At 41.7% G+C, this 27,296-nt stretch overlaps 1 protein-coding gene across 1 annotated transcript in view; it reads right to left on the bottom strand.

The window, feature by feature from the left end:
* LOC124613770 (hemicentin-2-like) overlaps window positions 1-27,296 on the bottom strand; it is a 653,652-nt gene that overhangs the window by 247,063 nt on the left and 379,293 nt on the right. The window contains exons 4-5 of the mRNA XM_047142487.1: window positions 16,702-16,812; window positions 11,300-11,503 (exon numbers count right to left, since the gene is read on the bottom strand). Coding sequence (XP_046998443.1) covers window positions 11,300-11,503; window positions 16,702-16,812 — 315 coding nt within the window. The remainder of the gene's footprint in view (window positions 1-11,299; window positions 11,504-16,701; window positions 16,813-27,296) is intronic.

Below are 27,296 nucleotides of genomic sequence, written 5' to 3'. Positions count from 1 at the left end.
ACACAAGGTAATGCAAGAATAGGAGGAATGATGGCCAATACATTGAATATTAAAATCGGAGTGCGACAAGGGGATGCATCGACATGTCTTCTCTTTAATGCCGCCCTGGAGAAGGTGATGAGAAACCCGAACCTTCTGATTAGGGGCACGATCTTCTATAAATCAGTGCAGATACTGGCCTACGCGTATGACATAGATATAATAGCAAGAACCCAAAAAGCAATGGAACAGACATTTACAGCTCTCGAAAAGCCTAGTAGGAACATGGGGTTAATTATTAATGAACAAAAAACAAAATATATGACAGCTGGAAAAGCACATAGAGAAAATATGCCAAATGCAATAACAATGGGCACTTAATTATACGTTTGAGAGAGTTGAACATATCAAGTACCTGGGTTCTACTGTTAACGCATCTAAATGATACCTCCTATGAAATTAAGCAGAGATTAATACTAGCCAATAGAGCCTATTTTGCCCTAACAAGACTTCTATCCCGACTCGTACCACTAAATTAACTATCTATAAATCACTTATACGACCAGTGCTTACATATGCCTCTGAAGCCAGGACATTAACAACTATAGATATTGAATCACTGGATGCATTTTAAGGAAAGGTACTTAGACGAATTATCGACCCAACCTATGAAAGAGGAAGATGGAGGAGGAGATGCTACCATGAGTTGTATATCATATACAAAGACCAACCCATCAGAAGGATAGTGAAATCATCCAGACTGGGGTGGGCGGGACATGTGGCTCGCATAAATGATACAGAAGTACCAACAATAATATTACAAGGAAAGCCAGGAGGCGAGAGTGGACGCGGTCGACCAAGAGCCAGATGGGAAGATGGAGTAATCTAAGATCTTAGGAAGATCGGCTATAGAAACCGGAGAGTATTGGCAAAGGACCGAGACAAATGGAAGGAAATTGTAGAAGAGGCCTAGGTTCATCATGAGCTATAGAGCCAAGTAAGGAGAAGAAATGCGCTTCATACAGTCTTATGTCCAGAAAAGCATTTTAACTATATGGATACCTAACTAGTTTTTTTTCACTTTAGTTTGACATACACATTCAGAACTTAGTGCTGCATTAGACTGAATTCTAATAGTTACAGTTAAAAATTTCTTTTGAAAGCAAGCACTATTTCTTAAATTTCATATGTCAACTAATGCCCAAATGTTTAAATTGTAGTCTATTCTATTACTTGTATGGTTTGTCAACAGTTCGCCGGCACACTAAATGTTTGTCGTGGATGAAAGATCTGAAATTAGTACTCCACATTCGCACCGATATTGCCCTTCACTTTTCATTGTGTGACGATGTTTTCCAGATATAGTATGCAACTAAATATTGAATATTTTCAGTAAAACTAAGGTTATATCAATAGGTCTGTACGCCATCTTTTATTGCAGTCAACAAAATCGAGATTAGGATATACATAAATGAATGAAGGTGTTAATAGAATCCGGATCCAAAATTATGCAAAGTTATCTAACGCAATATGGTACCCAATAATGACGTTTAAAGATCATGGAAAAAGACAAATTAAAAACAACACTATGAGAAATTGAGTCCGCCTTGATACAACACCTTGTTATTCGTTTACTTCTTTATTCTCCCAGACTAGTTTCGGCGACAAATATCACCATCGTCAGTGGTTTTTTTTTATCTTATTTATTGCATGTCACAGCATGTTTTTGAGAATTACTGTCGCTGTTTGCGACATACTTTCTGTACGCTTTTTTTGTTGCCGTTTTTACTCAGCGAACATCATGTCATCTGCAGAGTTCGTTGGATGGTATGTAGCTGATTCAATACACAGAACAACAAAGATTTCGCACTTGGCTTCTGATCCGGAATATTACGCAATCAACAAATTAATTGGTGTCGATTTCCTAGTGTGGATAGAACGGCGAAACTTCTGTCTTTAGTGCTCGAATGAACGATAGGTTTCAAAGGCATAAAGTTAAAGTACATGCCACATCTCCGGTTTTCCTGAAGTGCAATTGGTTCACATTTCAGGGACGATTATGACCATCCGTGAGGAGCTGCTATTCACGATGGCTATCTCCACGCTGAATATACGAACATGCATTTACCATCTAGATCTCTGAACTGAATACTGCCGAAGGATTTCCTTAATTGCTTTTCACACACATTCTCTATAGGGAACTATGTCACCACAATTCCTACTTGCTGAAATTCGGTTAAATTAACAAACTACAACTACAGCACGTCTTGTCACAATGTTTTACAATGGATACCAAAAAGAAGTAATATGATGAATGAAGTTTATACATCATATCTAGGATAAACTCTGAGGACCACCTGCAGCTCTCAGCCATCACCAAGCACTATTACATTTCCATTCCAGGAATAAGAACCACTAAACAGACGCCATCTGATGTAACTGCCGGAACATATCTTAACTACACTGAAGCGTCAAAGAAACTGATATAGGCACGCGTATCAAATACAGAGATACGTAAACAGGCAGAATACGGCGCTGCAGTCGGCAACAACTACATCAGACAACAAGTTGACAGATCAGTTACTGCCGCTACAATGATAGGTTATCAAGATTAAAGTGAGTTTGAAAGTGTAGCGATGGAACACATCTCCGAGGTAGCAGTGGTGTGGGCATTTTCCCGTACGACCATTTCACGAGTGTACCGTGAATATCAGGAATGCGGTAACACATCAAATCTCCGACATATCTGCGGCCGGAAAAAGATCCTGCAAGAACGGGACCAACGACGACTGGAGAAAATATTTTAACGTGACGGAAGTATAACCCTTCCGCAAATTGCTGGAGATTTCAATTCTGGGCCATCAACGAGTGTCAACGTGTGAACCATTCAACGAAACATCATCGATATGGGCTTTCGAAGCCGAAGGCGCACTCGTGTGCCCTTGATGACTGCACTCCACAAAGCTTTACGCCCCTTGCCTTGGCCTGTCGACTTCGACATTGGACTGTAGATGAGTGGAAACATGTTGCCTGGTTGGACGAGTCTCGTTCAAAGTGTATCAAGCGGATGAACGTGTATGGCTATGGAGACGACCTCATGAATCCATGGACCCTGCATGTCAACAGGGCACTGTTAAAGCTCGTGGAGGCTCTGTGATGTTGTCGCATATGCAGTGGGAGTGATATAGGAACTCCTGATACATCTACATACGCCTCTGACAGGTGACACTTACGTAAGCATCCTGACTGATCACCCTGCATCGATCCATGTCCACTGTGCATTCAGACAGACTCGGGCAATTCCAGCAGGACAATGCGACACCCTATTAGTCCAGAATTACTACAGAGTGGCTCCAGGAAATCTCAACTGAGTTTAAACAGTTGCCTGGCCACTAAACTCCCCAGACATAAACATTATTGAGCATATCTGGGATGCCTTGCAACGTTCTGTTCACAAGAGCTCTTCACCCCCTCGTGCTCTTACGGATTTATGGACAGCCCTGCACAATCATGTACTACATGAGACATTAGTCGAGTCCATGCCACGTCGTGTTGCGGCACTTCTGCGGGCTCGGTGGGGCCCTACATGACATTAGGCAGGAGTAACAGCTTCTTTGGCTCTTCGATCTATATGGTTAGTGTTATGGCGTGAAGTCAGGCGCTGGCAAGCCAGTCGCGAACGAAAGAGAAGAGACGGCTGTGAGAAGAAGTCACCCTGTAGCACGCTAACTGACCCCTCTCCAGGACGACAACGCGGCAGCAGCGGCTTCTATATGAAGAACACACAAACGCCACGGCCCTACAGGACGCGCCCAGCCGAAGAGTAGCTTCAAGGGTTAGCGAGTTTTATAGCAGCAGCGGCACTAGTTACCTTGCTTGTACAATCCATGTAACCCAGACTTAGGACTGAATAAATTGCTTATTTTGCATGTCAGCCTTTGTTTGTGAGCCTTCTGTGTAATCGACAAAGTATTGTCATTTACTTTTTTGTCATAAAACTCATTAAAACGATTCGTTTGAATGTTGTCTAGCGATCCGAGAAAGCAGGTTTCCTAGACACCCCACACTTGTCGACTAGACTGGATTCAACATTTGGCGACAAAAGGCCAACGGATCCCACAGCAGAAACCTAGTGCCTTGCTGTCACAGTTTATCATGGGTTTTTGTATTTTGCTGGTACCTTAATTCTACCTTGTTTCTCGTTTTCAGGGGTGTTTGACATGTTTTCACAATTTTTTGGCTAATCAGTGCGAATTCCAGAAATTTTCTTTCTTGAGTGCTTATTTTTATTGGTTGGCTTGTCTGTTCATCGCAATGTGCAACCCACCTCCTGCTCAGGCGCCTCAGCTGCAAGTGCTTGATGCAAAGCAGCTAACATAAATATTTCGGTTTTAGACCCAGCAAATCTCAATGCTGCTAACCATGATACATCAGCTACTCACCAATAAAAGACACCAATAGTCCAACAGCATACATCTGTAGCTGCAAGTGCTATACAGCCATTTCTCCAGTTTACCGAAAACGACGAGGAATGCCTTGAGCTGTTGCAACAGTTTGAAGCCCACAATAATACCTCAAAATATACCAGTTACATTACTTTTTGTCAGCGGTAGGAAGTGCAGTGTCTCGCCTGATTCAGAAATTGTTCCCTGACGCAGCTCCGAGTGAACTTTCCTATGAACAGTTTGTCAATCCGCTAAGTAACTATTATAACCAACAAGTGAATGTGATGGCAGCTAGGTAACAGTTCTATCGTTGCAAGGAAAGATCATTACAAAATTATCCCGATTGGGTTACAGATTTGCAGGATATGACGAGGAAATGCAAATTCGAATGTGTGGTGCTCTACATTCTGATGTTATGTTGTGTGTCACGATCGTGTACAATGTAAATGATGTTAGAGGACAGATTCTGAAGCAGTTAGATCCACCATTTCAGCACATAGTGCAAATTCTAGATCAGTGTGATTCAGGTGCCGTTTCGGCCAATAAATTTGAGCGGCCACCAATTTGTCGGGTTGAGTCGCCCCTTGCCCGCGATCGCCCCGTTAGGCAGCAACAGACCGTGCGCACCATGCCGTATAAAAAGTTCTGTACACAGGCGAACGGAATTAAGCCATGCCCTCGGTGCTATTCATGGCACGAACGCCAAGACTGCCCGTCCCGACAAGCACACTGTACACTTGTGCCAAGAAAGGTCACGTACTGCTCGTTTGTTCGCAACGGAGTAAACATACGAATTCTGCCCGCTCGCTAAAAATCTAGTCACAAGGCCCATATAATCAATGCAGTGTATTCAAAGACTATTACAGGCATTAGCAAAACTAACAAGCAAACTGTTTCATCAGTGCTATACCAGTTCAACAAACTTTTTGTTCATTTGCATATTAGTGAAAAATGTGTGAAATTTCACTTGTACACGGGTGCATCTGTTAAACTGCTGAATAATAACACATATGAACTTTTAGGCTCCCCTCGGCTGTCTAAAACTAGCACTCACCAGACAGCTTATAATGGACAAGACATTCCCGTTCTTGGACAATGCACTTAGCCTGCTATGTATCGCTACGTATCACTGTGCTACAGTCACGTGATTGTGAGAACATATGTGGTCTTGATTCGTTTGATTTGTTTGGCTTTAGAGTTCAGAACACTGTGTTGTCAGCGACTGCATTCAGTGCCAAATAGAGGGTAGCTAACCTGCTGAAAGAATTCCCAGAACTCTTTTCTGAAGGTTTGGGTAAGGCTAAGAATTTTGTGGCACATATTGCTATGAAGCACAATGCTCAGCCGAAATATTGTCGGGCCCGAACTGTTACCATTGCGTTACGGGACAAAGTTGCTGGTGAACTGAAAGAATTCATGATAGCGGAGCTATTGCGCACATACAACCTAATCACTAGGCATGCGGAGCTATTGCGCACATACAACCTAATCACTAGGCATGTCCACTGGTTTTGCTGCCCAAACCTTCAGGTCACATTCGCCTCTGTGTTGACTTAAGTCTACGGTCAACTGTGATTGATAATTATCCGTTGCCACGCCCAGAGGATCTCATGGGCCGATTAGGCGCTGGTCGTTATTTTCCGAAAATTGATTCACGCGACGTATATCTGCAAATACCACTACGTTGAAAATATCAAAAAGTGTATGTTGTGAACATAAGACTGTTACACTGAAGAACATTGCTTATTTTGCATATTGCCCTTTGCTTGCGACCCTTCTCTGCAATCTTCAAAATTAAGTAGTGGCTTTTACATTTTTGTAATAAAACTCGTTAAAACGATTTGTTTGAATGTTGTCTAGCGATCCGAGGAAGCAGGTTTCCTAGACACCCCATAATTGACGACTAGGCTGGATTTAACTGTTAGGAAACAGATACATGACGTATTTGATTGTGATTGAGCTTCACCTTGATGAATCGTGCTAACATTTTTAATTACTCCTTTAAAATTTTGTTCATTCTTTGGGACTTGGACACTGTTATTAATAGAAGAACATTGCCTCGCACTATTAGATATGGGACCAAACACTGAAGACGAAGTGTTAGATCTCACATATACTTCCAATGAAAGGACATGCTACAGGCAGTGCACAGGAGAGTATGTGATGTGAATAAAATAGAATCAAGAACTCGACTGTACACCCGAAATCACAACATCAATCAGTCGGATATAATTTCGCTATTACGGTACTGATGATGCAGGTTGAAAGCAATATTGAAATAAAATCGCTGCTCCGTACGGCACACGAGAAGATAACTAATTAACTCATTAGTTGAATTTCTAAACACGCAGAAATCAGAAAAGTTTCTTTACTTTCTAACCCGAAGGTATTCGGAAAGATGTGACTTTTTGTATCACACACATGACTAAAGGCCGACTAATGAAAATCAAGTTCGATTACTTATTCGGGATTCTTATCACGAAACGTGCAGATCAGCCATTGTGCAAGCTTCAAGTCTCTCCACCACTCTCTCAGTGTGTGTTAGGGGGATGCAGTTTCAGTTTTTCACTTTATCACTGATTAGAGATTTCCCATATGCTTGTACAGTGTCACTGAAGCTAGTAGATGTGCTTTGGTGCTTTCATTTGAATGGATGATCGCGGGTGACAGATCTGTTAGCGTCTAGAGCCTCAACAAACGCTGCGGGCAATTGCGTTTTACGATGTGAAATGCGCTCGTGGTCGACGTAGATTAAATGAGTGCCACTACAATTTATGACTCATAAACGTCATGGAGCGCTGTAACTGTTCAACAAGGATCAACTCGGTTATACCTACTTTATGTTTGCATGCGCTCGACACAAGGGAGAGCCATCGACAACGCATTTTATATTCTACTCCTAATTTTAAACAATTTGTCACTTGCATCTTCACTGCAGCACTCTCATTCAAAATCAAATACGGTTGCCTCTTTAGATGTGCCTTTTTAAGATATAATAGCGAATTTATGAAATTATATGAAAGGAAAATTGCAAACAAGATTTACTTTGGAAAAAGTGAGATGCTGACACGAGATAGTAATCGACATTTTTGGTGGGCACGTAATATTTTCGTTGACGCTCTCACAGGAAATATTTCACGCTCTTAACGTCTCTGCTTAGTGAGAGCGGTTAAAAACATTCACAGACGCCCACCAAGTAACGCTCCGTCAGCTACTTCTTTAATGAAATCACGGAAAATAGTTTCTTCTGTTAACCAATGTTGGCCAAAACTGATCGTCAACAATAGGATTAGGCGCAGTGAGACGGAATTTTTCCTGGTCCGTTTATTTATACACTGGCGGAAAGCAACGAAGCAACACCACAAAAGAGTTGTGCCACACAATCGAAAGTTGGTACGCGTGTTTCTACATCTGAAAGTTGACGTCTATTCAGAAAAATGGTTCAAATGTCTCTGAGCACTATGGGACATAACATTTGAGGTCATCAGTCACCTAGTACTTAGAACTGCTGAAACCTAATTAATCTAAAGGCATCACACACATCCATGCCCGAGGCAGGATTCGAACCTACGACCGTAGCGGTCGCGTGGATCTGGACTGAAGCGCCTAGAAACGCTCGCCCACCGCAGCCGGCTGATGTCTATTCAAATTTCTCGCCAGTAGCGTGCGAGTGGTGCTAGTAGTGCCACTATGAGAGGGTAAATCACGTTTTCTTTAAATACACGATTATATTTGAAACCGGACGTGGTTAGCTGACGTTAGTCACGAGTGCCTTTATGGCGACGAAGACGCCATTATTTACAGCTCACTGAGTTTGAACGCCCGCATCTCGTGGTCGTGCGGTAGCGTTGTCGCTTCCCACGCCCGGGTTCCCGGGTTCGATTCCCGGCGGGGTCAGGGATTTTCTCTGCCTCGTGATGGCTGGGTGTTGTGTGATGTCCTTAGGTTAGTTAGGTTTAAGTAGTTCTAAGTTCTAGGGGACTGATGACCATAGATGTTAAGTCCCATTGTGCTCAGAGCCATTTGAACCTTTTTTTTTTTTTTTTTTTTTTTTAGTTTGAACGAGGTCGCGATACAGGGGTACGAGAAACTGGATGTTATTCCTGCGATCCTGGAGAAACACTTGGCGTGAATGTGGCCCCTGTATGTAACTGCTGGCAGCGATGGTCATAAGAATGTACGATCGCAGGATGACTGGGGTCCATACGGCTACGTGACCACACCGAGAGGAAAGGCCATCACGTTCGGCACTAGCGCACCGGACTTCTTCTGCAGCCACAATTGGAGTAGCAGTTGGCACCACAGTGACACAGCGAGTTATTACAAATCGGTTACTTCACGGACAGCTCGGAATCAGTGCCCTGTAGCGCGCATTCCATTCACACCAAGCCACTGCCCTTTGCGACTTCAGTGGTGTAAAACGAGAGCTCGTTTCAAGACAGGGGAGATGTGTTGAGTGTCCTAACAAGGGAACCTCCCCATCGCACCCCCCTCAGATTTAGTTATAAGTTGGCACAGTGGATAGGCCTTGAAACACTGAACACAAATTGAGAAAACAGGATGAAGTTGTGTGGAACGGTGAAAAAATAAGCAAAATATACAAACTGAGTAGTTCATGGGAAGATAGGCAACATCAAGGACACTGGGACCGCAGGAGCGCCGTGGTCTCGTGGTAACGTGAGTAGCTGCGGAACGAAAGGTCCTTGGTTCAAATTTTCCATCGAGTTTAAAGTTTAATTTTTTATTTTCAGTTTATGTGACAAACTCTTATGTTTTCATCACTTTTTTGGGAGTGATTATCACATCCACAAGAAAACCTAAATCGGGCAAGGTAGAAGAATCTTTTTACCCATTCACCAAGTGTACAAGTTAGGTGGGTCGACAACATATTCCTGTCATGTGACGCACATGCCGTCACCAGTGTCGTATAGAATATATCAGATGTGTTTTCCTGTGGAGGAACCGGTTGCCCTATGACCTTGTGATCAAATGTTATCGGTTCCCATTGGAGAGGCACGTCCTTCTGTCTACTAATCGCACGGTTTTGCGATGCGGTCGCAAAACACAGACACTAAACTTATTACAGTGAACAGAGACATCAATGAACGAACGGACAGATAATAACTATGCAAAAATAAAGAATGTAAAATTTTCACTCGAGGGAAGACTTGAACCAAGGACCTCTCGTTCTGCAGCTGCTCAGGCTACCACGGGACCACGGCGCTCCTGAGCTCACACTCTCCATGATGTTGCCTATGTCGCCCATGGACTACTCAGTTTGTATATTTTGCTTATTTTTTCACAGTTCCACACAACGTCTTCCTGTTTTCTCAATTGATCTGTGTTCAGTTTATCAAGGCCTATCCACTGTGCCAACTTATAACTAAATCTGAGGGGGGTGCGATGGGGAGGTTCCCTTGTAAGAATGCTGATTCTGCTCAGTGCCACTGATGGCCATCTCTTGGTTAGATGGAGGCCAGTTGAGGGCCTGCAACCGCAGTCTGTCTGCGTGCTTGACACACTGGACCTACACCTGGAGTTATCGTCTGGGATGCAATTTCGTTCAACTTCCGGAGCACTCTCGCGGCCATCCCAGCCACACTCACTACAAAATTGCATGTCAATGTGATGCTTCAACTAGATGTGTTGCCATTTATGAGTAGTATTCCCAGGGGTGTTTTTCAACACGATAACGCTCATCCACATACAGCTGTCGTAACTCAACATACTCTGCAGAGTGTACGCATGTTTGTTGCCTTGACATGAGCTATACAGTAACTGGTACTCAGAGCTGGAGTCGAGCAAGATGTATGCAATGTCCATGAGACAATGACAACTGACCAGCACAGCTGCTGGTACACTTGGTTGGTGTCATGAAACATGGATGTAATGTCCATTGCAGAATGACTAGATCGTACTCATGGTTGATGAGCAACACTTGTGCATGACCCATGACACGGCGAGTAGACAGGTGTGTAGTCTCACAACTTATGTTGTCTGGGAACATGGGCGCATTGTCTGTAACTAGGCAAGTGATCAGTGCCATACATCCTACTCACAGCTGATGTCGAGCAACTTGGATGTATGACTCATGACAAAATCTCTGGTTGGTTGTGCAGCATCATAGCTACTACTCACATGTGATGCCTAGCAACACGGGTGCACTGTTCGTGACATGGCGATTAGGCAGGTAATCAGCAACTCAGTTGGTACTCTGGCTAATGTCGAGCAGCATGAATGCGTGGCTCAAAACGCAGTGAATCGCTAGGTGAATCGGGACATAGCTGTTTCTCCCTGTTGATGTCGAGCGACACAGATGCGTTGCCCATCACGCAATGACTAAGCAGGTGAGCAGCATCGTAGCTGGTACTCACGGTTGATATCGAGCATTCAGTGCCCACGACATTGTGCGAAGCTCAGCAGTGCAGTAGCTGGTACTCAAGGCTGATGTTGATTAACATGGAGCAACGTCCATGACACAAGACTATGTGTGTCAGCAGCATTGTAGCTGGTACTCACAGTGGACGTCAGGCTACACATGTGCATCGTCTATCTCACAATGGCAAGGCAAATGAGCAGTGCCAGAGTTGGTAAAGCTGGTACCAATGGTTGTTGCCGAGTTAAGAGGAATGCATTACGCGTGACACAGTAGCAGGTAGGTGAGCTGTGTTGTAGCTGGTACTCGCAGTTGGCAGCGAGAAACACAGATGCATTATCCATCACACAACATCTAGGCAGGTGAACAGCAAAATGACACAGTGCCGAAACAACTCAACAGCGGAGTAGATGGTACTCAAGAAAGATATCGAGTAAACGGATGCAACGTTCGTAAGACAGTGACTAGACAGGTCAGCAGTGAGGTAGCTGATACTCACAGTTCATGTCGAGCAGGACGGCGGCCTCCTTGGGCGGGCGGCGGTCGTTGTTGGAGGCCCTGCAGCGCAGGCTGGTGAGCAGGTCGGCCCTCGTGAGGCCGTGCATGGTGAGCTGGGCGCGCATCCGGCCCTTCCCCACCACCGACGACTGGTTGCTCACCAGTCGCTCTTCCCGGTACCACTCCACAGTAGGTGCTGGTTTGCCTGCACATCACATATCTCTTGTGATCAAAGCTCATAAGTAGGCTAAGTTCAACAGAAACCTCCCAGAGACCAAAATTATAATCGATGGACATCGTTGTCTTTCTGCTATACGGGGTGAATAAGCAGTCACATTGCTTACTGTCAGGCGCAGGATGTCATGTCACCAGGTAACGGACTGTTGGGTTGGGTTGTTTGGGGAAGGAGACCAGACAGCGCGGTCATCGGTCTCATCGGATTAGGGAAGGATGGGGAAGGAAATCGGCCGTGCCCTTTCAAAGGACTGTCATTGGGTCAAATGTCTCTAGCGACGGTGAGCCTTCGTATGGTGATACTGTTTCTCATCCAACTATGGGTAAGAGACTCATAAGTCCGCAATGATGGTGAATCCTTGTATGACGGTATCGTGCACCACCCAACTACAGTGACGTATACTTGCTAGATATGGTTTTAAGAGGACTAGGTAAAGTCACTGAGTTGTTCTCTAAATGTATCAGTATCAGTATTATGCTTTGAGACCTTGTACATGTGCCGCTGAAAGCTTCTACATCTACATCTACATTTATACTCCGCAAGCCACCCGACGGTGTGTGGCTGAGGGCACTTTACGTGCCACAGTCATTACCTCCCTAAGCTTAAGCTATTATCTGCCAATTACTTCACGAACGCTTTTACCCTGAATACAGGATGCGTGCATCTCTTTGTCCTAAAAGATCTAATAGTCCTGCAGTTACAGTGGGTATGTCCATAGGGGAAATACTGAAGTTACGGGCAAATAATCTTACTTCCTCCTGTGTTTGTGATCATTTTTGACATTGAACCTTCCTGGTAGATTAATCTGCCAGGAATTTTCACATCAGCGTACACTCTGTTGCAGAGCGAATATCTCATTCTGGTCATTTTTGACATTCCTGGAAATGAGCCCCAGTGGACATAATGTAAAATCCTTCAGTCCATTTTTAAATAAAAGAAGAAGATGGTGACCAATTAGCCAATACGGTCGATCTAGTCTTCTCGAGGCTGTGGGTACTGTGAAAAGTACTTGCTCCAGTAGAGAGCTAATGAGCTCCTATGAGGTAGTGCATATATTCTAAAGATTTCACAAATAATTTGTATATAGTATTGGTTCTTAATTGTTCATTAAAAAGCCTGTCGCTTTTTAAACTAGTATGAAATTTAGCCTTCCCATTAGCTGATACGTCTCCAACGGCAATTGAAGATCATATTCTCAAATGCCGTAGAGAAATATTGTATTTCATTTGGTCAATGAGTCAGGTATATCTGGCCATATCACAAATTTAGTTAAACGGGACAAGATTAGTTGTTTGCATGACTTAAGCAGACAATAAAAATAGTGAGGCGAAGGTTACAGTATAATAATGAGATCACCAGAAACAGACAAGGTAGAAAATCAGTCGTAGTATATATATACTTAATTGTCGTAGAGTTTTGAAATGGTACCTAGCGTATGTATGTCGTCATCATGCGATCTGCAACTATCTTCTCATCTTAGGAACATAGCCCGTTGCGTTGCTTGAACCAGTTAGTTCTATAAGAATGGAATATCTCTACAAGGAATCACGGAAGTTTCTGTCGATAATTCCGCAGACAACACGGTGTCATTTAGATATGGCATACAATTTGTAAAATACATTTAGCTCTTAACTATGAGGAGTCCTTATGCGACACCACAAAATACCACACAAGAGTTCGAAAAGGCCTAGTTATTTTCGTCAAAATACTATGAATACTGTGAAGATATGAAGATTGTTGTTGAGAAGCCTCTAAAGTGCAACAGAGTGATAGTTAGATTTTATTCGATGGCTGAGTCGTTCGTGTATAAACACTCGTAAGCCAGTAACTGAACAAGACATTCTACATTCACCCTGAGTTTTTTATAAAGAGATAATAGTCACTGAACAGGAACTCACTGTAATTTTCTACTTAAAAAGATTCAGCCTTTCTACAATACTAAGAGTGAGAACTAGTTCCTTCTGGCGACTGCTGTGATCAAAGCTGATAGTTTACTCGTTTTTTCGTATAGTTTGAGAAACTATAAAGGAAAGTAAAGATCTTCGTAACAGCATTGCGCCTCTTAGAAGCTATTCCGGCGAACCATGGAAGATGCCATGATTGCATCACTAACAAAAAATATCATTTCTGTCTTTTAGAGAATAAATACGAGGGCAGTTCAATAAGTAATGCAACACTTTTTTTTCTGAAACAGGGGTTGTTTTATTCAGCATTGAAATACACCAGGTTATTCCCCAATCTTTTAGCTACACAACACTATTTTTCAACGTAATCTCCATTCAATGCTACGGCCTTACGCCACCTTGAAATGAGGGCCTGTATGCCAGCACGGTACCATTCCACTGGTCGATGTCGGAGCCAACGTCGTACTGCATCAATAACTTCTTCATCATCCGCGTAGTGCCTCCCACGGATTGCGTCCTTCATTGGGCCAAACATATGGAAATCCGACGGTGCGAGATCGGGGCTGTAGGGTGCATGAGGAAGAACAGTCCACTGAAGTTTTGTGACCTCCTCTCGGGTGCGAAGACTTGTGTGAGGTCTTGCGTTGTCATGAAGAAGGAGAAGTTCGTTCAGATTTTTGTGCCTACGAACACGCTGAAGTCGTTTCTTCAATTTCTGAAGACTAGCATAATACACTTCAGAGTTGATCGTTTGACCATGGGGAAGGACATCGAACAGAATAACCCCTTCAGCGTCCCAGAAGACTGTAACCATGACTTTACCGGCTGAGGGTATGGCTTTAAACTTTTTCTTGGTAGGGGAGTGGGTGTGGCGCCACTCCATTGATTGCCGTTTTGTTTCAGGCTCGAAGTGATGAACCCATGTTTCATCGCCTGTAACAATCTTTGACAAGAAATTGTCACCCTCAGCCACATGACGAGCAAGCAATTCCGCACAGATGGTTCTCCTTTGCTCTTTATGGTGTTCGGTTAGACAACGAGGGACCCAGCGGGAACAAACCTTTGAATATCCCAACTGGTGAACAATTGTGACAGCACTACCAACAGAGATGTCAAGTTGAGCACTGAGTTGTTTGATGGTGATCCGTCGATCATCTCGAACGAGTGTGTTCGCACGCTCCGCCATTGCAGGAGTCACAGCTGTGCTCGGCCGGCGCGCACGCGGGAGATCAGACAGTCTTGCTTGACCTTGCGGCGATGATGACACACGCTTTGCCCAACGACTCACCGTGCTTTTGTCCACTGCCAGATCACCGTAGACATTCTGCAAGCGCCTATGAATATCTGAGATGCCCTGGTTTTCCGCCAGAAGAAACTCGATCGCTGCCCGTTGTTTGCAACGCACATCCGTTACAGACGCCATTTTAACAGCTCCGTACAGCGCTGCCACCTGTCGGAAGTCAATGAAACTATACGAGACGAAGCGGGAATGTTTGAAAATATTCCACAAGAAATTTCCGGTTTTTTCAACCAAAATTGGCCGAGAAAAAAAATGTGTTGCATTACTTATTGAACTGCCCTCGTATATAGTGCGTTACCTGTATTTCTTACATATGCTAACTTATCTTGTATACAGAACATTGTCATTAAAAAACGATCTCAATGATTGTGAAATCTGGCTGCCCAAAATTTATCCAAAGTGAATGATTACTTTTTGGGACAAACAAACGATATCTTTTTGTACATTCAGAAGAATAGAACGGGTGATTAGATTTTTAGACGTTTAGAAGCGGGAATAAATGCCTCTCAAGGACACGGCAAAATATTTCACATAGTTATCACTAGCCAGCATGTTACTGTGAGAGGTTTTAATGTTTTTAATAGGAGACCAGCCGCTATAATGCGTACCACTTTCCTTACAGCAATGGAAATTCATATTTATGATTACACCATGAAGGTACTAGGTATTCATTAGTCGTAATTTTTAATGTGGTTTTTAAAGGTGGGTTGGACGCTATGCAAAAAATTATGAAGAGCTTTCACACTGCCAACAGGATGGAAACCCAGGAGTTTTTCATCAAACGTGTACGCTGGAAGGTCTACATTCCTACATATGCCAAAAATATCTTGCTGAGTGGAAGGAGAGCGAAGAACGCTATCGGAATATTGAAAATGACATGGGGATTGGTGTCTTAAGGCGAACAGAGAAGTACATATGAAATGTATTATACGCACTGTTTGGCACGATGAAGATGAAATCAATGCAAGTCATTGATACACAATGACATAATTTTAAACCGTTCAGGTATACTAAACACTCAGTAGCAAGTACTTGATAAATGCGATACTACCTCACCAATTTTCGGGGGCTAGAGAGTGAACAGAAATAGCACAGAATCGGGAGAAAGAACAACTGACAAAAACGGAAAACATGTTGAGCTAACGAGCCTGTAATAGATGCTGTCTTTCTTTTATTTCGTTAAGTAAGTACTGGGATGAGGTTGTAAAACAATTTTTATGCTAAGTGAAGAATTTATCAGAAGGTGAAAGTTAATATGCCATAAAATATTTTGATGAACAGATTACGAAACATATCGTAGAATATGTGAATGCTAATGCTGAAGAGTATCACAGGTACTCTAATGACAAGGTAACCAACAATGTGATTACTAGGTCATAGGAATGGAAGGTAAATACAACAACACTACTGGAAAAATGGAGCAAGTAAATCAAATCAAACACCTCTAGGTATCTTAAACAAGAACGGGATGACTTGCAGTAAATAAATAAAATCTAGAATATCAATTTCGAAGCACGCAGTAAAGTGGAAGAAATAAGTAATATGTGAAATCGAGAGAAAATCTTAGTCGGATAAATGGAGTGTGATTTAGTACGGATCAGAATCATGGACGACAAAGAAGAAAAGTGGAAAGAGATAGAGTATAGAGGAAGTCAGAAAAGGATACGCTGGAATTAAAAAGACTAGGTGTTAATACATGACTCTTATAGGTTATAGTAGCAGATAGCTTATAAAACGGAACTACGAAGTTGTTATGTATTGACAAAAAGAACAGCAGAATGTAAAGAAAGATGGACAGTCAATATAGTGTAAAGAAAGATTGACAAAAACAAAAAATGCTGATCAGTGGTTCACGGTGCGGACCAAGACCGCACGGAAGATAATCTGAAGTAAGATCACGCAACTACTCGCCTTGTGCAGATACATAATTCCAGCCGGCGCAGCACAGGCCGCAGTGTACTGACCTCCAAAGACGTCGCAGCTGAGGGAGAGACTGGAGCCCTCGGTGTAGGGCCCCACGACCGATGTCCGGTTGTTGCCCTTCTCGTCCACAATCACCAGGTCTTCCGGGGGCTCTGGGACAGAATCAGAACTGCATTTCTTTGCTGTGTTTCCTCTGTAACGGCACATTAGAGTTCAGTAACAGTAGCATAATTAATGAATTTAAATTCTGGAAACTAATTGGATGTCAAAGCGCGCTATGAAAGGTTAGACTGAAATTACACGTCATCATAAAAGGAAGCGAAAAAATAAATTTTAAAAGCTTAATAATCTGTTTGCGAGGACACAGGGTGTTACATAGTGCAATCGTTGTATAAGTCTCAGCAGCGGAAAAGTAATTTATTTATTACTAGTGTTCTCTAACAGATACAGGAAAATAAAGAAGTCGTCAGTAATATATCATATTTATGACACATTATTACACATTTATGACACAGTATTAACACATGCTTAATCTTTCATATTGGTTCCGACATACTGTTCGATTTAAATTCACATCCTGTGGATACGTTCTCCGTTTGTTTTGTTTCTGGTGTACATTTATATTATATTTGTAGGCATTTTTTAGATGAATATAAATTGTTGATACATATTTCTCTTATGTAAAACTTTTATGATGTAAAATTATAGTAAACTCACTTACGTGCTATTCCCAGTTAGGAGTAATCATTATCCGTGCTTTTAAGCGAAGGGGAGGAGAATATTTGAGACCTGATAGATGGAATGTAGATACGTTAATGTGGACAGTTATAAAATACCGTTAGATAACGTGTTGGCTTGAGGTATTTGCATTGCGATTTGGGGGGAAGCAAGTCAAAAGAGGTGTTTTAACTCGCAAGTGCAAAGTGAATTCGGATCGGAGAGCTACAGTAGATCAAGAAAGTTTACTGTTACGTAGGCTTGAAGCATGTGAAGTTTGGTGGCTGCTGGACACTGAATTAAACAATATAGTTGGAATGGGTGTTAAGAGACACTTACTACTAAGAATTAATAATAATGTTAATGAGGGAGCAACGTGTATACTAACTGTTGCCTGTGAATGAGCTATGCAGATGAAGATATGCCAAATTTATGTAAGCATTTTAATTTGAGAAGTTTATTAAAAATGTAAAATAATTTGGAGGGTATAGCACAGATGTTGTGAGGAGTGGAATAATAAAGAAAAATGCCCATACTGTTTTAACAAATAAATTTAACCAAGCGTTTACTCTTTACTACTGCAAGATACTGTTCTTTCTAAAATCACACGAAAAATTATATTTAGATGTAATTCTTCATTTGTTCAAAAACTTTTCTTTACTTCAGTTCAGTGAATCGATAATGTTCTCATGTAAGTGTCTTGTTGCAATAGTTTTCTACGAAAGATGCTCAAAATGGACACCGAAAGCGGCCATTTGTAGAAAATAATAATTAGCAGGTATACTACAAGAGAACCGCAGATCACGCAGTATCCAACTGCAGCCGGCGAGAGAGAGATAGTGCGTGCGACAAACGCATCGATGACCATGGATGCACTGAAAGTGACCGATACTATAGGAAGTTTGATTTGTTTAGCAGGATATAGGTTAAATGTAAAAACTACTCAAGGTAGACCATTGCTAAAAACACACACACACATACGTTACATAATCAACTACTGATAATTTTGAAATTAGATTCAGTAATAATGCATTATCTTTATATCGTTTGACGAGAATAAAAGAAGACTATACTTTTAGCTTAGTTTTGACCAAAAGGATGTGTTTAACTAAACCGAAACTCATTTACCTAGTGATTTGATAAACAAATCGCCTCAAATATTACAAGCATTCCACACTTACAGTTAACATAAAAAACGGATCTCAATCATAACTTATGCATACTGTCACTGCTTATGATGTTGTTGTTGTTTGTTGTGGTTTTCCGTCCAACTTCTGGTTTGATGCAGCTCTCCATGCTACTCTATCCTGTGCAAGACTCTCCATCTCAGAGTAACTACTACAACCTACATCCTTCTGGATCTGCTTAGCGTATTCATCTGATGGCCTTCATCTACGATTTTCACCCTCCAGGCTTCCCTCCAATACTAAATTGGGGATGCCTCAGAACGTGTCCTACCAATCGATCCCTTCTTCTAGTCAAGTTATGCCACAAATTCTTTTTCTCCCCGATTCTCGTCAGTACCTCTTGATTAGTTGCGTGATATATCCATCTAACCTTCAGCATTATTCTATTCTCTTCTTGTGTAGACTATTTATCGTCCATGCTGCACTTCCATCCACAGCTACAATCCATGCAAGTACATTCAGAAAAGGCTTCCTGACCCTTAAATCTATGTTCGATGTTAACAAATTTTCCTTCTTCAGAAACGCATTCCTTGGCATTGCCAGACTACATTTTAAATCCTCCCTACTTCGACAGTTATCAGTTATTTTACTTCCAAAATAGCAAAGCTCATTTACAAATATTAGTGTCTCATTTCCTAATCTAACTCCCTCAGCATCACGTGATTTAATTCGACCACATTCCATGGCTAGAGGACAAATGTAAGGATTTAGAGGCTTATCTCACTAGGGGTAAGATTGATACAGCCTACAGGAAAATTAAAGAGACCTTCAGAGAAAAGAGAACCACCTGTATGAATACCAAAAGCTCAGATGGAAACCCAGTTCTAAGCAAAGAAGGGAAAGCAGAAAGGTGGAAGGAGTATATAAAGGGTCTATACAAGGGCGGTGTACTTGAGGACAATATTATGGAAATGGGAGAGGATGTATACGAAGATGAAATGGGAGATATAATAGTGCGTGAAGAGTTTGACAGAGCACTGAAGGACCTGAGTTGAAACAAGGCGCCGGGAGTAGACAACATTCCATTTGAACTACTGAAAGCCTTGGGAGAGCCAGTCCTGCCAAACTCTACCATCTGGTGAGCAAGATGTATGAAACAGGCGAAAAACCCTCAGACTTCAAGAAGAATATAATAATTTCAATTCCAAAGAAAGCAGGTGTTGAGTCCGCAGCTCGTGATCGTGCGGTAGCGTTCTCGCTTCGCGCGCCCGGGTTACCGGGTTCGATTCCCGGAGGGGTCAGGGATTTTCTCTGCCTCGTGATGACTGGGTGTTGTGTGATGTCCTTAGGTTAGTTAGGTTTAAGTAGTTCTAAGTTATAGGGGACTGATGACCATAGATGTTAAGTCCCTTAGTGCTCAGAGCCATTTGAAGCAGGTGTTGACAAATGTGAAAATTACCGAACTATCAGTTTAATAAGTCACGGCTGCAAAATACTAACGCCAATTCCTTACAGACGAATGGAAAAACTAGTAGAAGCCGACCTCGGGGAAGATCAGTACGGATTCCGTAGAAATGCTGGGACAAGTGAGGCAATACTGAGCCTAAGATTTTTCTTAGAAGATAGATTAAGGAAAGGGAAACCTAAGTATCTAGCGTTTGTAGAGTTAGAGATAGCTTTTGACAATGTTGACTGGAATACGCTCTTTCAAATTCTAAAGGTGGCAGGGGTAAAATACAGGGAGCAAAAGGCTATTTACAATTCGAACAGAAACCAGATGGCAGTTATAAGAGTCAAGGGACATGAAACGGAGGCAGTGGTTGGGAAGGGAGTGAGACAGGGTTGTAATCTATCCCCGATTTTATTCATTGTGTATAATGAGCAAGCATTGAAGGAAACAAAAGAAAAATTTGGAGTAGGTATTAAAGTCCATGGAGAAGAAATAAAAACTTCGAGGTTCGCCGATGACATTGTAATTCTGTCAGAGACAGCAAAGGACTTGAAGAGCAGTTGATTGGAATGGATAGTGTCTTGAAAGGAGGGTATAAGATGAACATCAACAAAAGCAAAACGAGGATAATGGAATGTAGTCGAATTAATTCGGGTGATGCTGAGGGTATTAGATTAGGAAATGAGACACTTAAAGTAGTAAAGGAATTTTGCTGTTTGCGGAGCAAAATAACTGATGATGATCGAAGTAGAGAGGATATAAAATGTAGACTGGCAATGGAAAGGAAAGCGTTTCTGAAGAAGAGAAATTCGTTAACATCGAGTGTAGATTTAAGTGTCAGGAAGTCATTTCTGAAAGTATTTGTATGGAGTGTAGCCATGTATGGAAGCGAAACTTGGACGATAAATAGTTTGGACAAGAAGAGAATAGAAGGTTTTGAAATGTGGTGCTACAGAATAATGCCTGAAGATTAGATGGGTAGATCACGTAACTAATGAGGAAGTATTGAATAGGATTGGGGAGATGAGAAGTTTGTGGCACAACTTGACTAGAAGAAGGGATCGGTTGGTAGGACATGTGTTGAGACATCAAGGGATCACCAATTTAGTATTGGAGGGCAGCGTGGAGGGTAAAAATCGTAGAGGGAGACCAAGAGATGAATACACTAAGCAGATTCAAAAAGATGTAGGTTGCAGTAGGTACTGGGAGATGAAGAAGCTTGCGCAGGATAGAGTAGCATGGAGAGCTGCATCAAACCAGTCTCAGGAGTGAAGACCATAACAACAACAACATTCCATTACTTTTGTTCTGCTCGTATTGATGTCCATCTTATATCCTCCTTTCAAGACATTTCCCATTCCATTCAACTGCTCTTCCAGGTCCTTTGCTGTCTCTGACGGAATTACATTGCCGTCGGCAAACCTCAAAGTTTTTATTTCTTCTCCCTGAGTTTTAATTCCTACTCCAAATTTATCTTTGGTTTCCTTTAGTGCTTGTTCAACGTACAGATTGAACAACATCGCCCGGCGCTTGACTTTATGCCTTAACATCATCGACAAACCTAAAGGTTTTTTTCTTCTTTCTGCATTTAATTCCTATTCCAAATTTTTCTTTTGTTTCCTTTACTGCTTTCTCAGCATTCGGATTGAATAATATTGGGGAGTGAGACAGGGTTGCCCCTGTCTTACTCCCTTCTCAATTATTGCCTCCCTTACGGGCCTCTCGAGTCTTATAACTGCCATCTGGTTTCTGTACAAATTGTAAATAGTCTTTCACTCCGTGTATTTTACCCCTGCCACCTTCACAATTTGAAAAAAAGTAGCCCAGTCTACATTTTCAAAAGCTTTCCCTAGGTCTACAAATGCTATTAACGTAGGTATGACTTCCCTAACCTAGCCTCCAAGGTAAGTCGCAGGGTCCGTATTGCCTCGCGTCTTCCCACATTTCTACGGAATCCAAATTGATCTTCCCCGAGGTCGTCTTCTACCAGTTTTTCCATTTGTCTGCAAAATACTTTGAAACCGTGATTGCTCGGTAATTTTCACACCTGTCAGCACCTGCTTTCTTTGGAATTGGAGTTATTATATTCTTCTTGAAGTCTGAGGGAATTTCGCCTGTCTCATACATCTAGCACCTCATACATCTGCTTATGACATCGTATAGTTAATTTCCATTCGTACATCTGGTTTGTCTAATGCACTTGTGGTGTGCTTGGTGGCATATGCGTGAGAATATGTGTACGCAAACTATGTATGAAAACGTGAAACAAGATTTAAGAAGCGAGTTGCTCAACTACAACATGTTGAGTTTAGTTAGCTTCCAAAGTGTTGGGCAACAGTTGAACTACGTCGATCCAGTCAGAATTCTGGGAATGTACTGAATAATGCCGTTTTTTGAGTACCATACAGCAGTTTACAGAAGAGAATGGCTATAGATTTTCAAGAAACATTCGACATTATAATCGCTACACACTAACTTGTCAGTTTGGAGAAACAATGACCACCTTGTTGCAGTCTTAAGCTTCCAATAGTCGGGTCTGTTTGCAAATTTTTGTATTGTTTTGAAAGGTTTTCCACATTCATCTTCTCGAAATCTTGCTCTAGTTTGATACACAAATCCATACTGAGAATTATAAGATTTAAAAATAATGCAATGAATCCATTAACATGATCAGATGTGAAGCTCTGGGAGCAATAAGTGTGATACAGGCAACAACCCAGTAGAACAAATAATGTTTGATATCTGTATTACTTTCTTCCACTTCGAATAAAAATCAGTGGCACATTTTGCTTCATAGTTTTTTGCTATCCTAAATGATTTTGCATAATCGATCTGACTTTAGTCTACTAGAGATTTTTAACTTCAAATGTTAATCTATCTTTGGCATAAAAATAAGAGTATCTGTTGCGAGTATTGTGCAACTTTATTCTCTATCTTGTTTTACACGACATATTTAATTATATGAGGATGTAATTTCAGATCGTTAAATCAATAACGAGCATATTAATAAAATAAAAACTTGTACTTTGTATCTGCTGTAGAATTATTATTACCTTTTTGGCCTCAGAGTAATCTACCTTCAACACATTTTGAGTGAATAAGTATCAAACATTTGAGACACAGTAAGATTGATGTACTTGTGGACCGTTAATGTTCCCTGGGTAAGAAACTACTAGTACAACACAATATCTACTGCACGAAAAATATTTGCAAATTTAGAGTGACAACTCGGGCTAAGCTTATCTTGCACAAGCAGGTAGAGTTGAGTGCTACTTGAAGCTTTGTGAGGAAGCTGTTTTACAGTTTAATTATTCTGGACTCTACAATTGTTCCGTGATTACATGGTCCTTACTCCCTTCTAGCAGCGTGTAATTAGCCTGCGCCAACGGACCTTTGATTCCACAACACTCTGTGGCTGACAGAAGACTAATCTGTATTCAATGGAGCTTAGGCAAAGGAACCACTGACAAATGTTAGCAGACAAGACTCCGATAATGTAGCAACTGTTTAGACAAAATATCTCCTCTGACTTATCTTACTATTTCCAGGAAGAATTGAGTGTATTACGATGTAGTTTAAATTAATATTCAAGTCAGAACCTCAACTGTGTGTAAGAGCGTTGCAGATCTGATGAATGTCTTATTCTTTTGTGTAAGTGTTCTAGTGTAGGCTACTACAACAACAATCGCAGAAAAATATCTTGATATCCTATTGTTTACGTAATATATTTTAAACCCTTATGGCCATTTACAAGGCGCTAGCAAGTACATAACTGGTAGCGGCACCTTAATATTAACAAAGCAGGAAGGCAGTATTCAAGTGACAATTTTAATGTTGGTCATCTATAATGATTTTCCAGTAATCATGGTCATGACCGAAAGGAAACTGACACATCGCTCCCTAAACAACGGTGGTCTTTCCCACTTATGCAGAGTGAATCAGAATTCCCCCGCCACACTATCTGAGGTTGTTCACGGATATTTTCCGACAATTTTGTTATAAGGGAGTTAAGGTCTCTAGCAGTTCATTACAGAACAATTTCATTTCTTTTGGACAGCAATGGATAGGTCGCGTTAGTCCTGTTTCGCAACTAACAATGTCACCAGACTTGAAGCCAATGGTCTTCTTCTTCTTCTGAGAGCATTTGAACGACCTAGTTTACCAGACTCCGGTAGCCATTCGTTTGGTTGTAGGATTGTCGTAGCAGCGGAAGTAGTGCACTGAACTCTTGGGATTCTTGAACGTGTAAGACAGTCGATGGTGCGTCGCTGTAGACTTTGACTTGATCAATGTGGTCGAAATTTCAATAATACCTGTAAAATAACAGCCTGCATTTGTTAACATGTTGTACTGTACGCTGACATAATACTGTAATAAAAATGTGCGTGTTTCGTGTGAGTGTTGTAGCACTACTCTGTGTTGTGTGTCGTACATTTTGGTTTTTGAATATTATAATCTTATTTTCAGGTGTGCAGGTATTTTCTCAGAAATAGGGGAGATTGCGGTAACAAACCGAACCGAATAACTAATAATTATATTAATATTCTGTAACGAGCCGCCAGAGGCTGTTGGTCCTTAATACAAAGATATCCAAACTATATCCCTGCACAATCTTTGAAAGTTTGTCGGTGGAGTTTTGGTTCACCTTGTACCACTGAAACGAACACATGAAATGCATTGTACCTATCGGAGCAAAACATTAAGCAGACGTTGGTTCACTTTTAAGAAACTCAAGTAACAGTTTATCTCGGTGTTTCTTTCCTGTTCGACTACAACGGTCTCGGAACTTAGAATGTCTTTTCTCCATAATGAAGGGAAGTCTCTCACTCCACCCTCGCCGGCCGCGTTGGCAGTGCGGTTCTGGCACTGCAGTCCGGAACCGCGGGACTGCTACGGTCGCAGGTTCGAATCCTGCCTCGGGCATGGGTTAGTTAGGTTTAAGTAGTTCTAAGTTCTAGGGGACTTATGACCTAAGATGTTGAGTCCCATAGTGCTCAGAGCCATTTCCTACTCCACCCTCCTATCCGGGAAAACGACATTATTTTCAGGGTAAATCGTCATGGTGCCAGGTTTTCGAGCCTCATTTCTGGAAGAGCTCCTGGCGGCCTTAGTCAAGAGCGACTACCAGCATCTAACAGCCCCTCTTACGCATCATCATCGCAATAGTGTACATTAGAATGGTATTCTGTAGCAATCATTGCGTGAAGTAAGTATGATTTGAAAAGGCAGATTTGCTTGGGAAAACTCCAAACTGAGGAAGTAGCTGTGAAGAAGCCCAGTAGTACAGGAAAGAGCTTCTTTACGCAATGTATTTTGGTTACGAAACTTAAATGTCCAAATTTTCACAAAGCAACATGTGTACACAATACTTTGTGGTTGAATCGTGTCAAAACCTCTTACTCAAGGCACAATACTGTTTACTGTAAGTGATTTTCCTAGCTGAGCTTTCCAAGCATGATTTGGACACTACCTTTAGCCCTCCGCTGGTCCACATCTCTCTTGCTATCTACCGACGCTCACCTGTCACCAGGAACGGTCGAAAGTGTGCGGCAAACGTTATGAAACTAATTACGGACCCAACAGTCGTGTTTCTTAGCAGCCTCCTGATTGGCTTAATGCGGTCAGCCGCTAATTCCTCTCCAGCGCCAACCTTTCCATCTCAGAGCAGCAACTGAAGTCTACAACCTGGATGTAATCCAATCTCTGACTTCTTCTACAGCTTTTACTCTCTGCCTCTCCCTCTAGTACCACAGAAGTTATTCCCTGGCATCTTAACAGATCTCCTATTATCTTGCCCCTTCTTGTTGTCAGTTTTATCCATGTTCCTTTCCTCGTTGATTCTGTGGAGAACCACCTCGTTCCTTACATGAACAGTCCACCTAATTTTCAACGTTCTTCTGTAGCACCGCATCTCAAAGGCTGCTGTTCTATCTGTACCAGTTTTCCCACCGTCAGTGTCTCACTACCATACAATGCTGTGCTCCAGACGTATATTCTCAGAAATTTCTTCTCCAAATTAAGACATACGTTTGATATTACCAGGCATTTCCACGCCGGGAACACCCATTTCGCCACTGTTAGTATGTTTTTTATGTCCTCTTTGCTCCATCTGCCATGGTTTATTTTGCTGTCTAGGTATTAGAATTCCTTAACTTTGTCTGTTTCGTGGTCCTCAATTCTGCTGTCAAGTTTCTCGATATTCTCATTTCTGCTGCTTCTCATTACTTTCGTCTTTCTTCAGTTAACTCTCAGTCCATTTTCTACACTAATCAGGCTGTTCATTCCAGTCAACATATCCTGTAATTCTTCATCACTTTCACCGTGGATAGCAATGTCATCAGTGAATCTTATGATTCATGTCCTTTCACCATGCATTTTAATGTCATTTTTGAACGTTACTTTTATTTTCGTCATTGCTTCTTCTGTATATAATCTGAGCAGATGAGCGAAAGACTACACCATAGCCTTCCACCTTTTTTAATCTGAGAACTTCGTTCTTGCTCATCCAGTCTTATTTCGCGCTCTTGGTTCTTGTACGTATTGTACATTACCTTCTTGTCATATACCTTACATCTCTATTGAACGTCTGCCAGTGTGTTACTTTCTGAATCGTTTTTTCCAACTCGACAAACGCAATGAACGTGTCTTGATTTTTCTTGTCTTGCTTCCATTATTAACCGCAACATCATAGCTGCCTCCCTGGTGTCTTTACGGTGCCTAAAGCCAAACTTATCGTCATCTAACACATTCTCAAGTATATGTTCCATTCTTCTGAATATTATTCTTGTTAAAAACTTTGATGCATGAGCTGTTAAGCTGACTGTGTGGTAATTGCCTCCCATTGTTGCCTCTTGCTATCTTCGGAATTGTTTGGATGATGGTTTTCCTAAAGCCTAATAATGTATCGCCTATCTCATATTTTCTGCTCACCAACGTCTTGTTGACACTTCCAGTAATAATTTTAGAAATTCATATGACACATTATCTACCCTTTCTGTCTTACGTGATATTAAGTCTTCCAAAGCTCTTTTAAATTCTGATTGTAAGAGTGGATCCCCTGTCGATTTCTGTTCCATCACGTCATCCGAGAAGTCTTCACCCTCGTAGAGGCCTTTAATGTACTCATTCCACCTGGTCACTTTCTCGTGTGCATTAATTCGCATTGCATTCTTGTTACTGCCATTACTTTTAATTTCTGCAAAAGTTGCTTAGCCTTCCTAAGAGCTGCATCTGTCCTTTCAACCATCATTTATTTTTTTGATTTCTTCATATTTTTCATTTGTCTTAGCTTCCCTGTACATCCTGTTTTTTCTTTGCTAAGGACTTTTACTTCCGTATTGCT

The sequence above is a fragment of the Schistocerca americana genome, chromosome 4 (genome assembly GCF_021461395.2).
Source record: "Schistocerca americana isolate TAMUIC-IGC-003095 chromosome 4, iqSchAmer2.1, whole genome shotgun sequence".
NCBI classification, from domain to species: Eukaryota; Metazoa; Arthropoda; class Insecta; order Orthoptera; family Acrididae; genus Schistocerca; species Schistocerca americana.
This window is presented reverse-complemented; position numbering and strand designations above follow the sequence as displayed.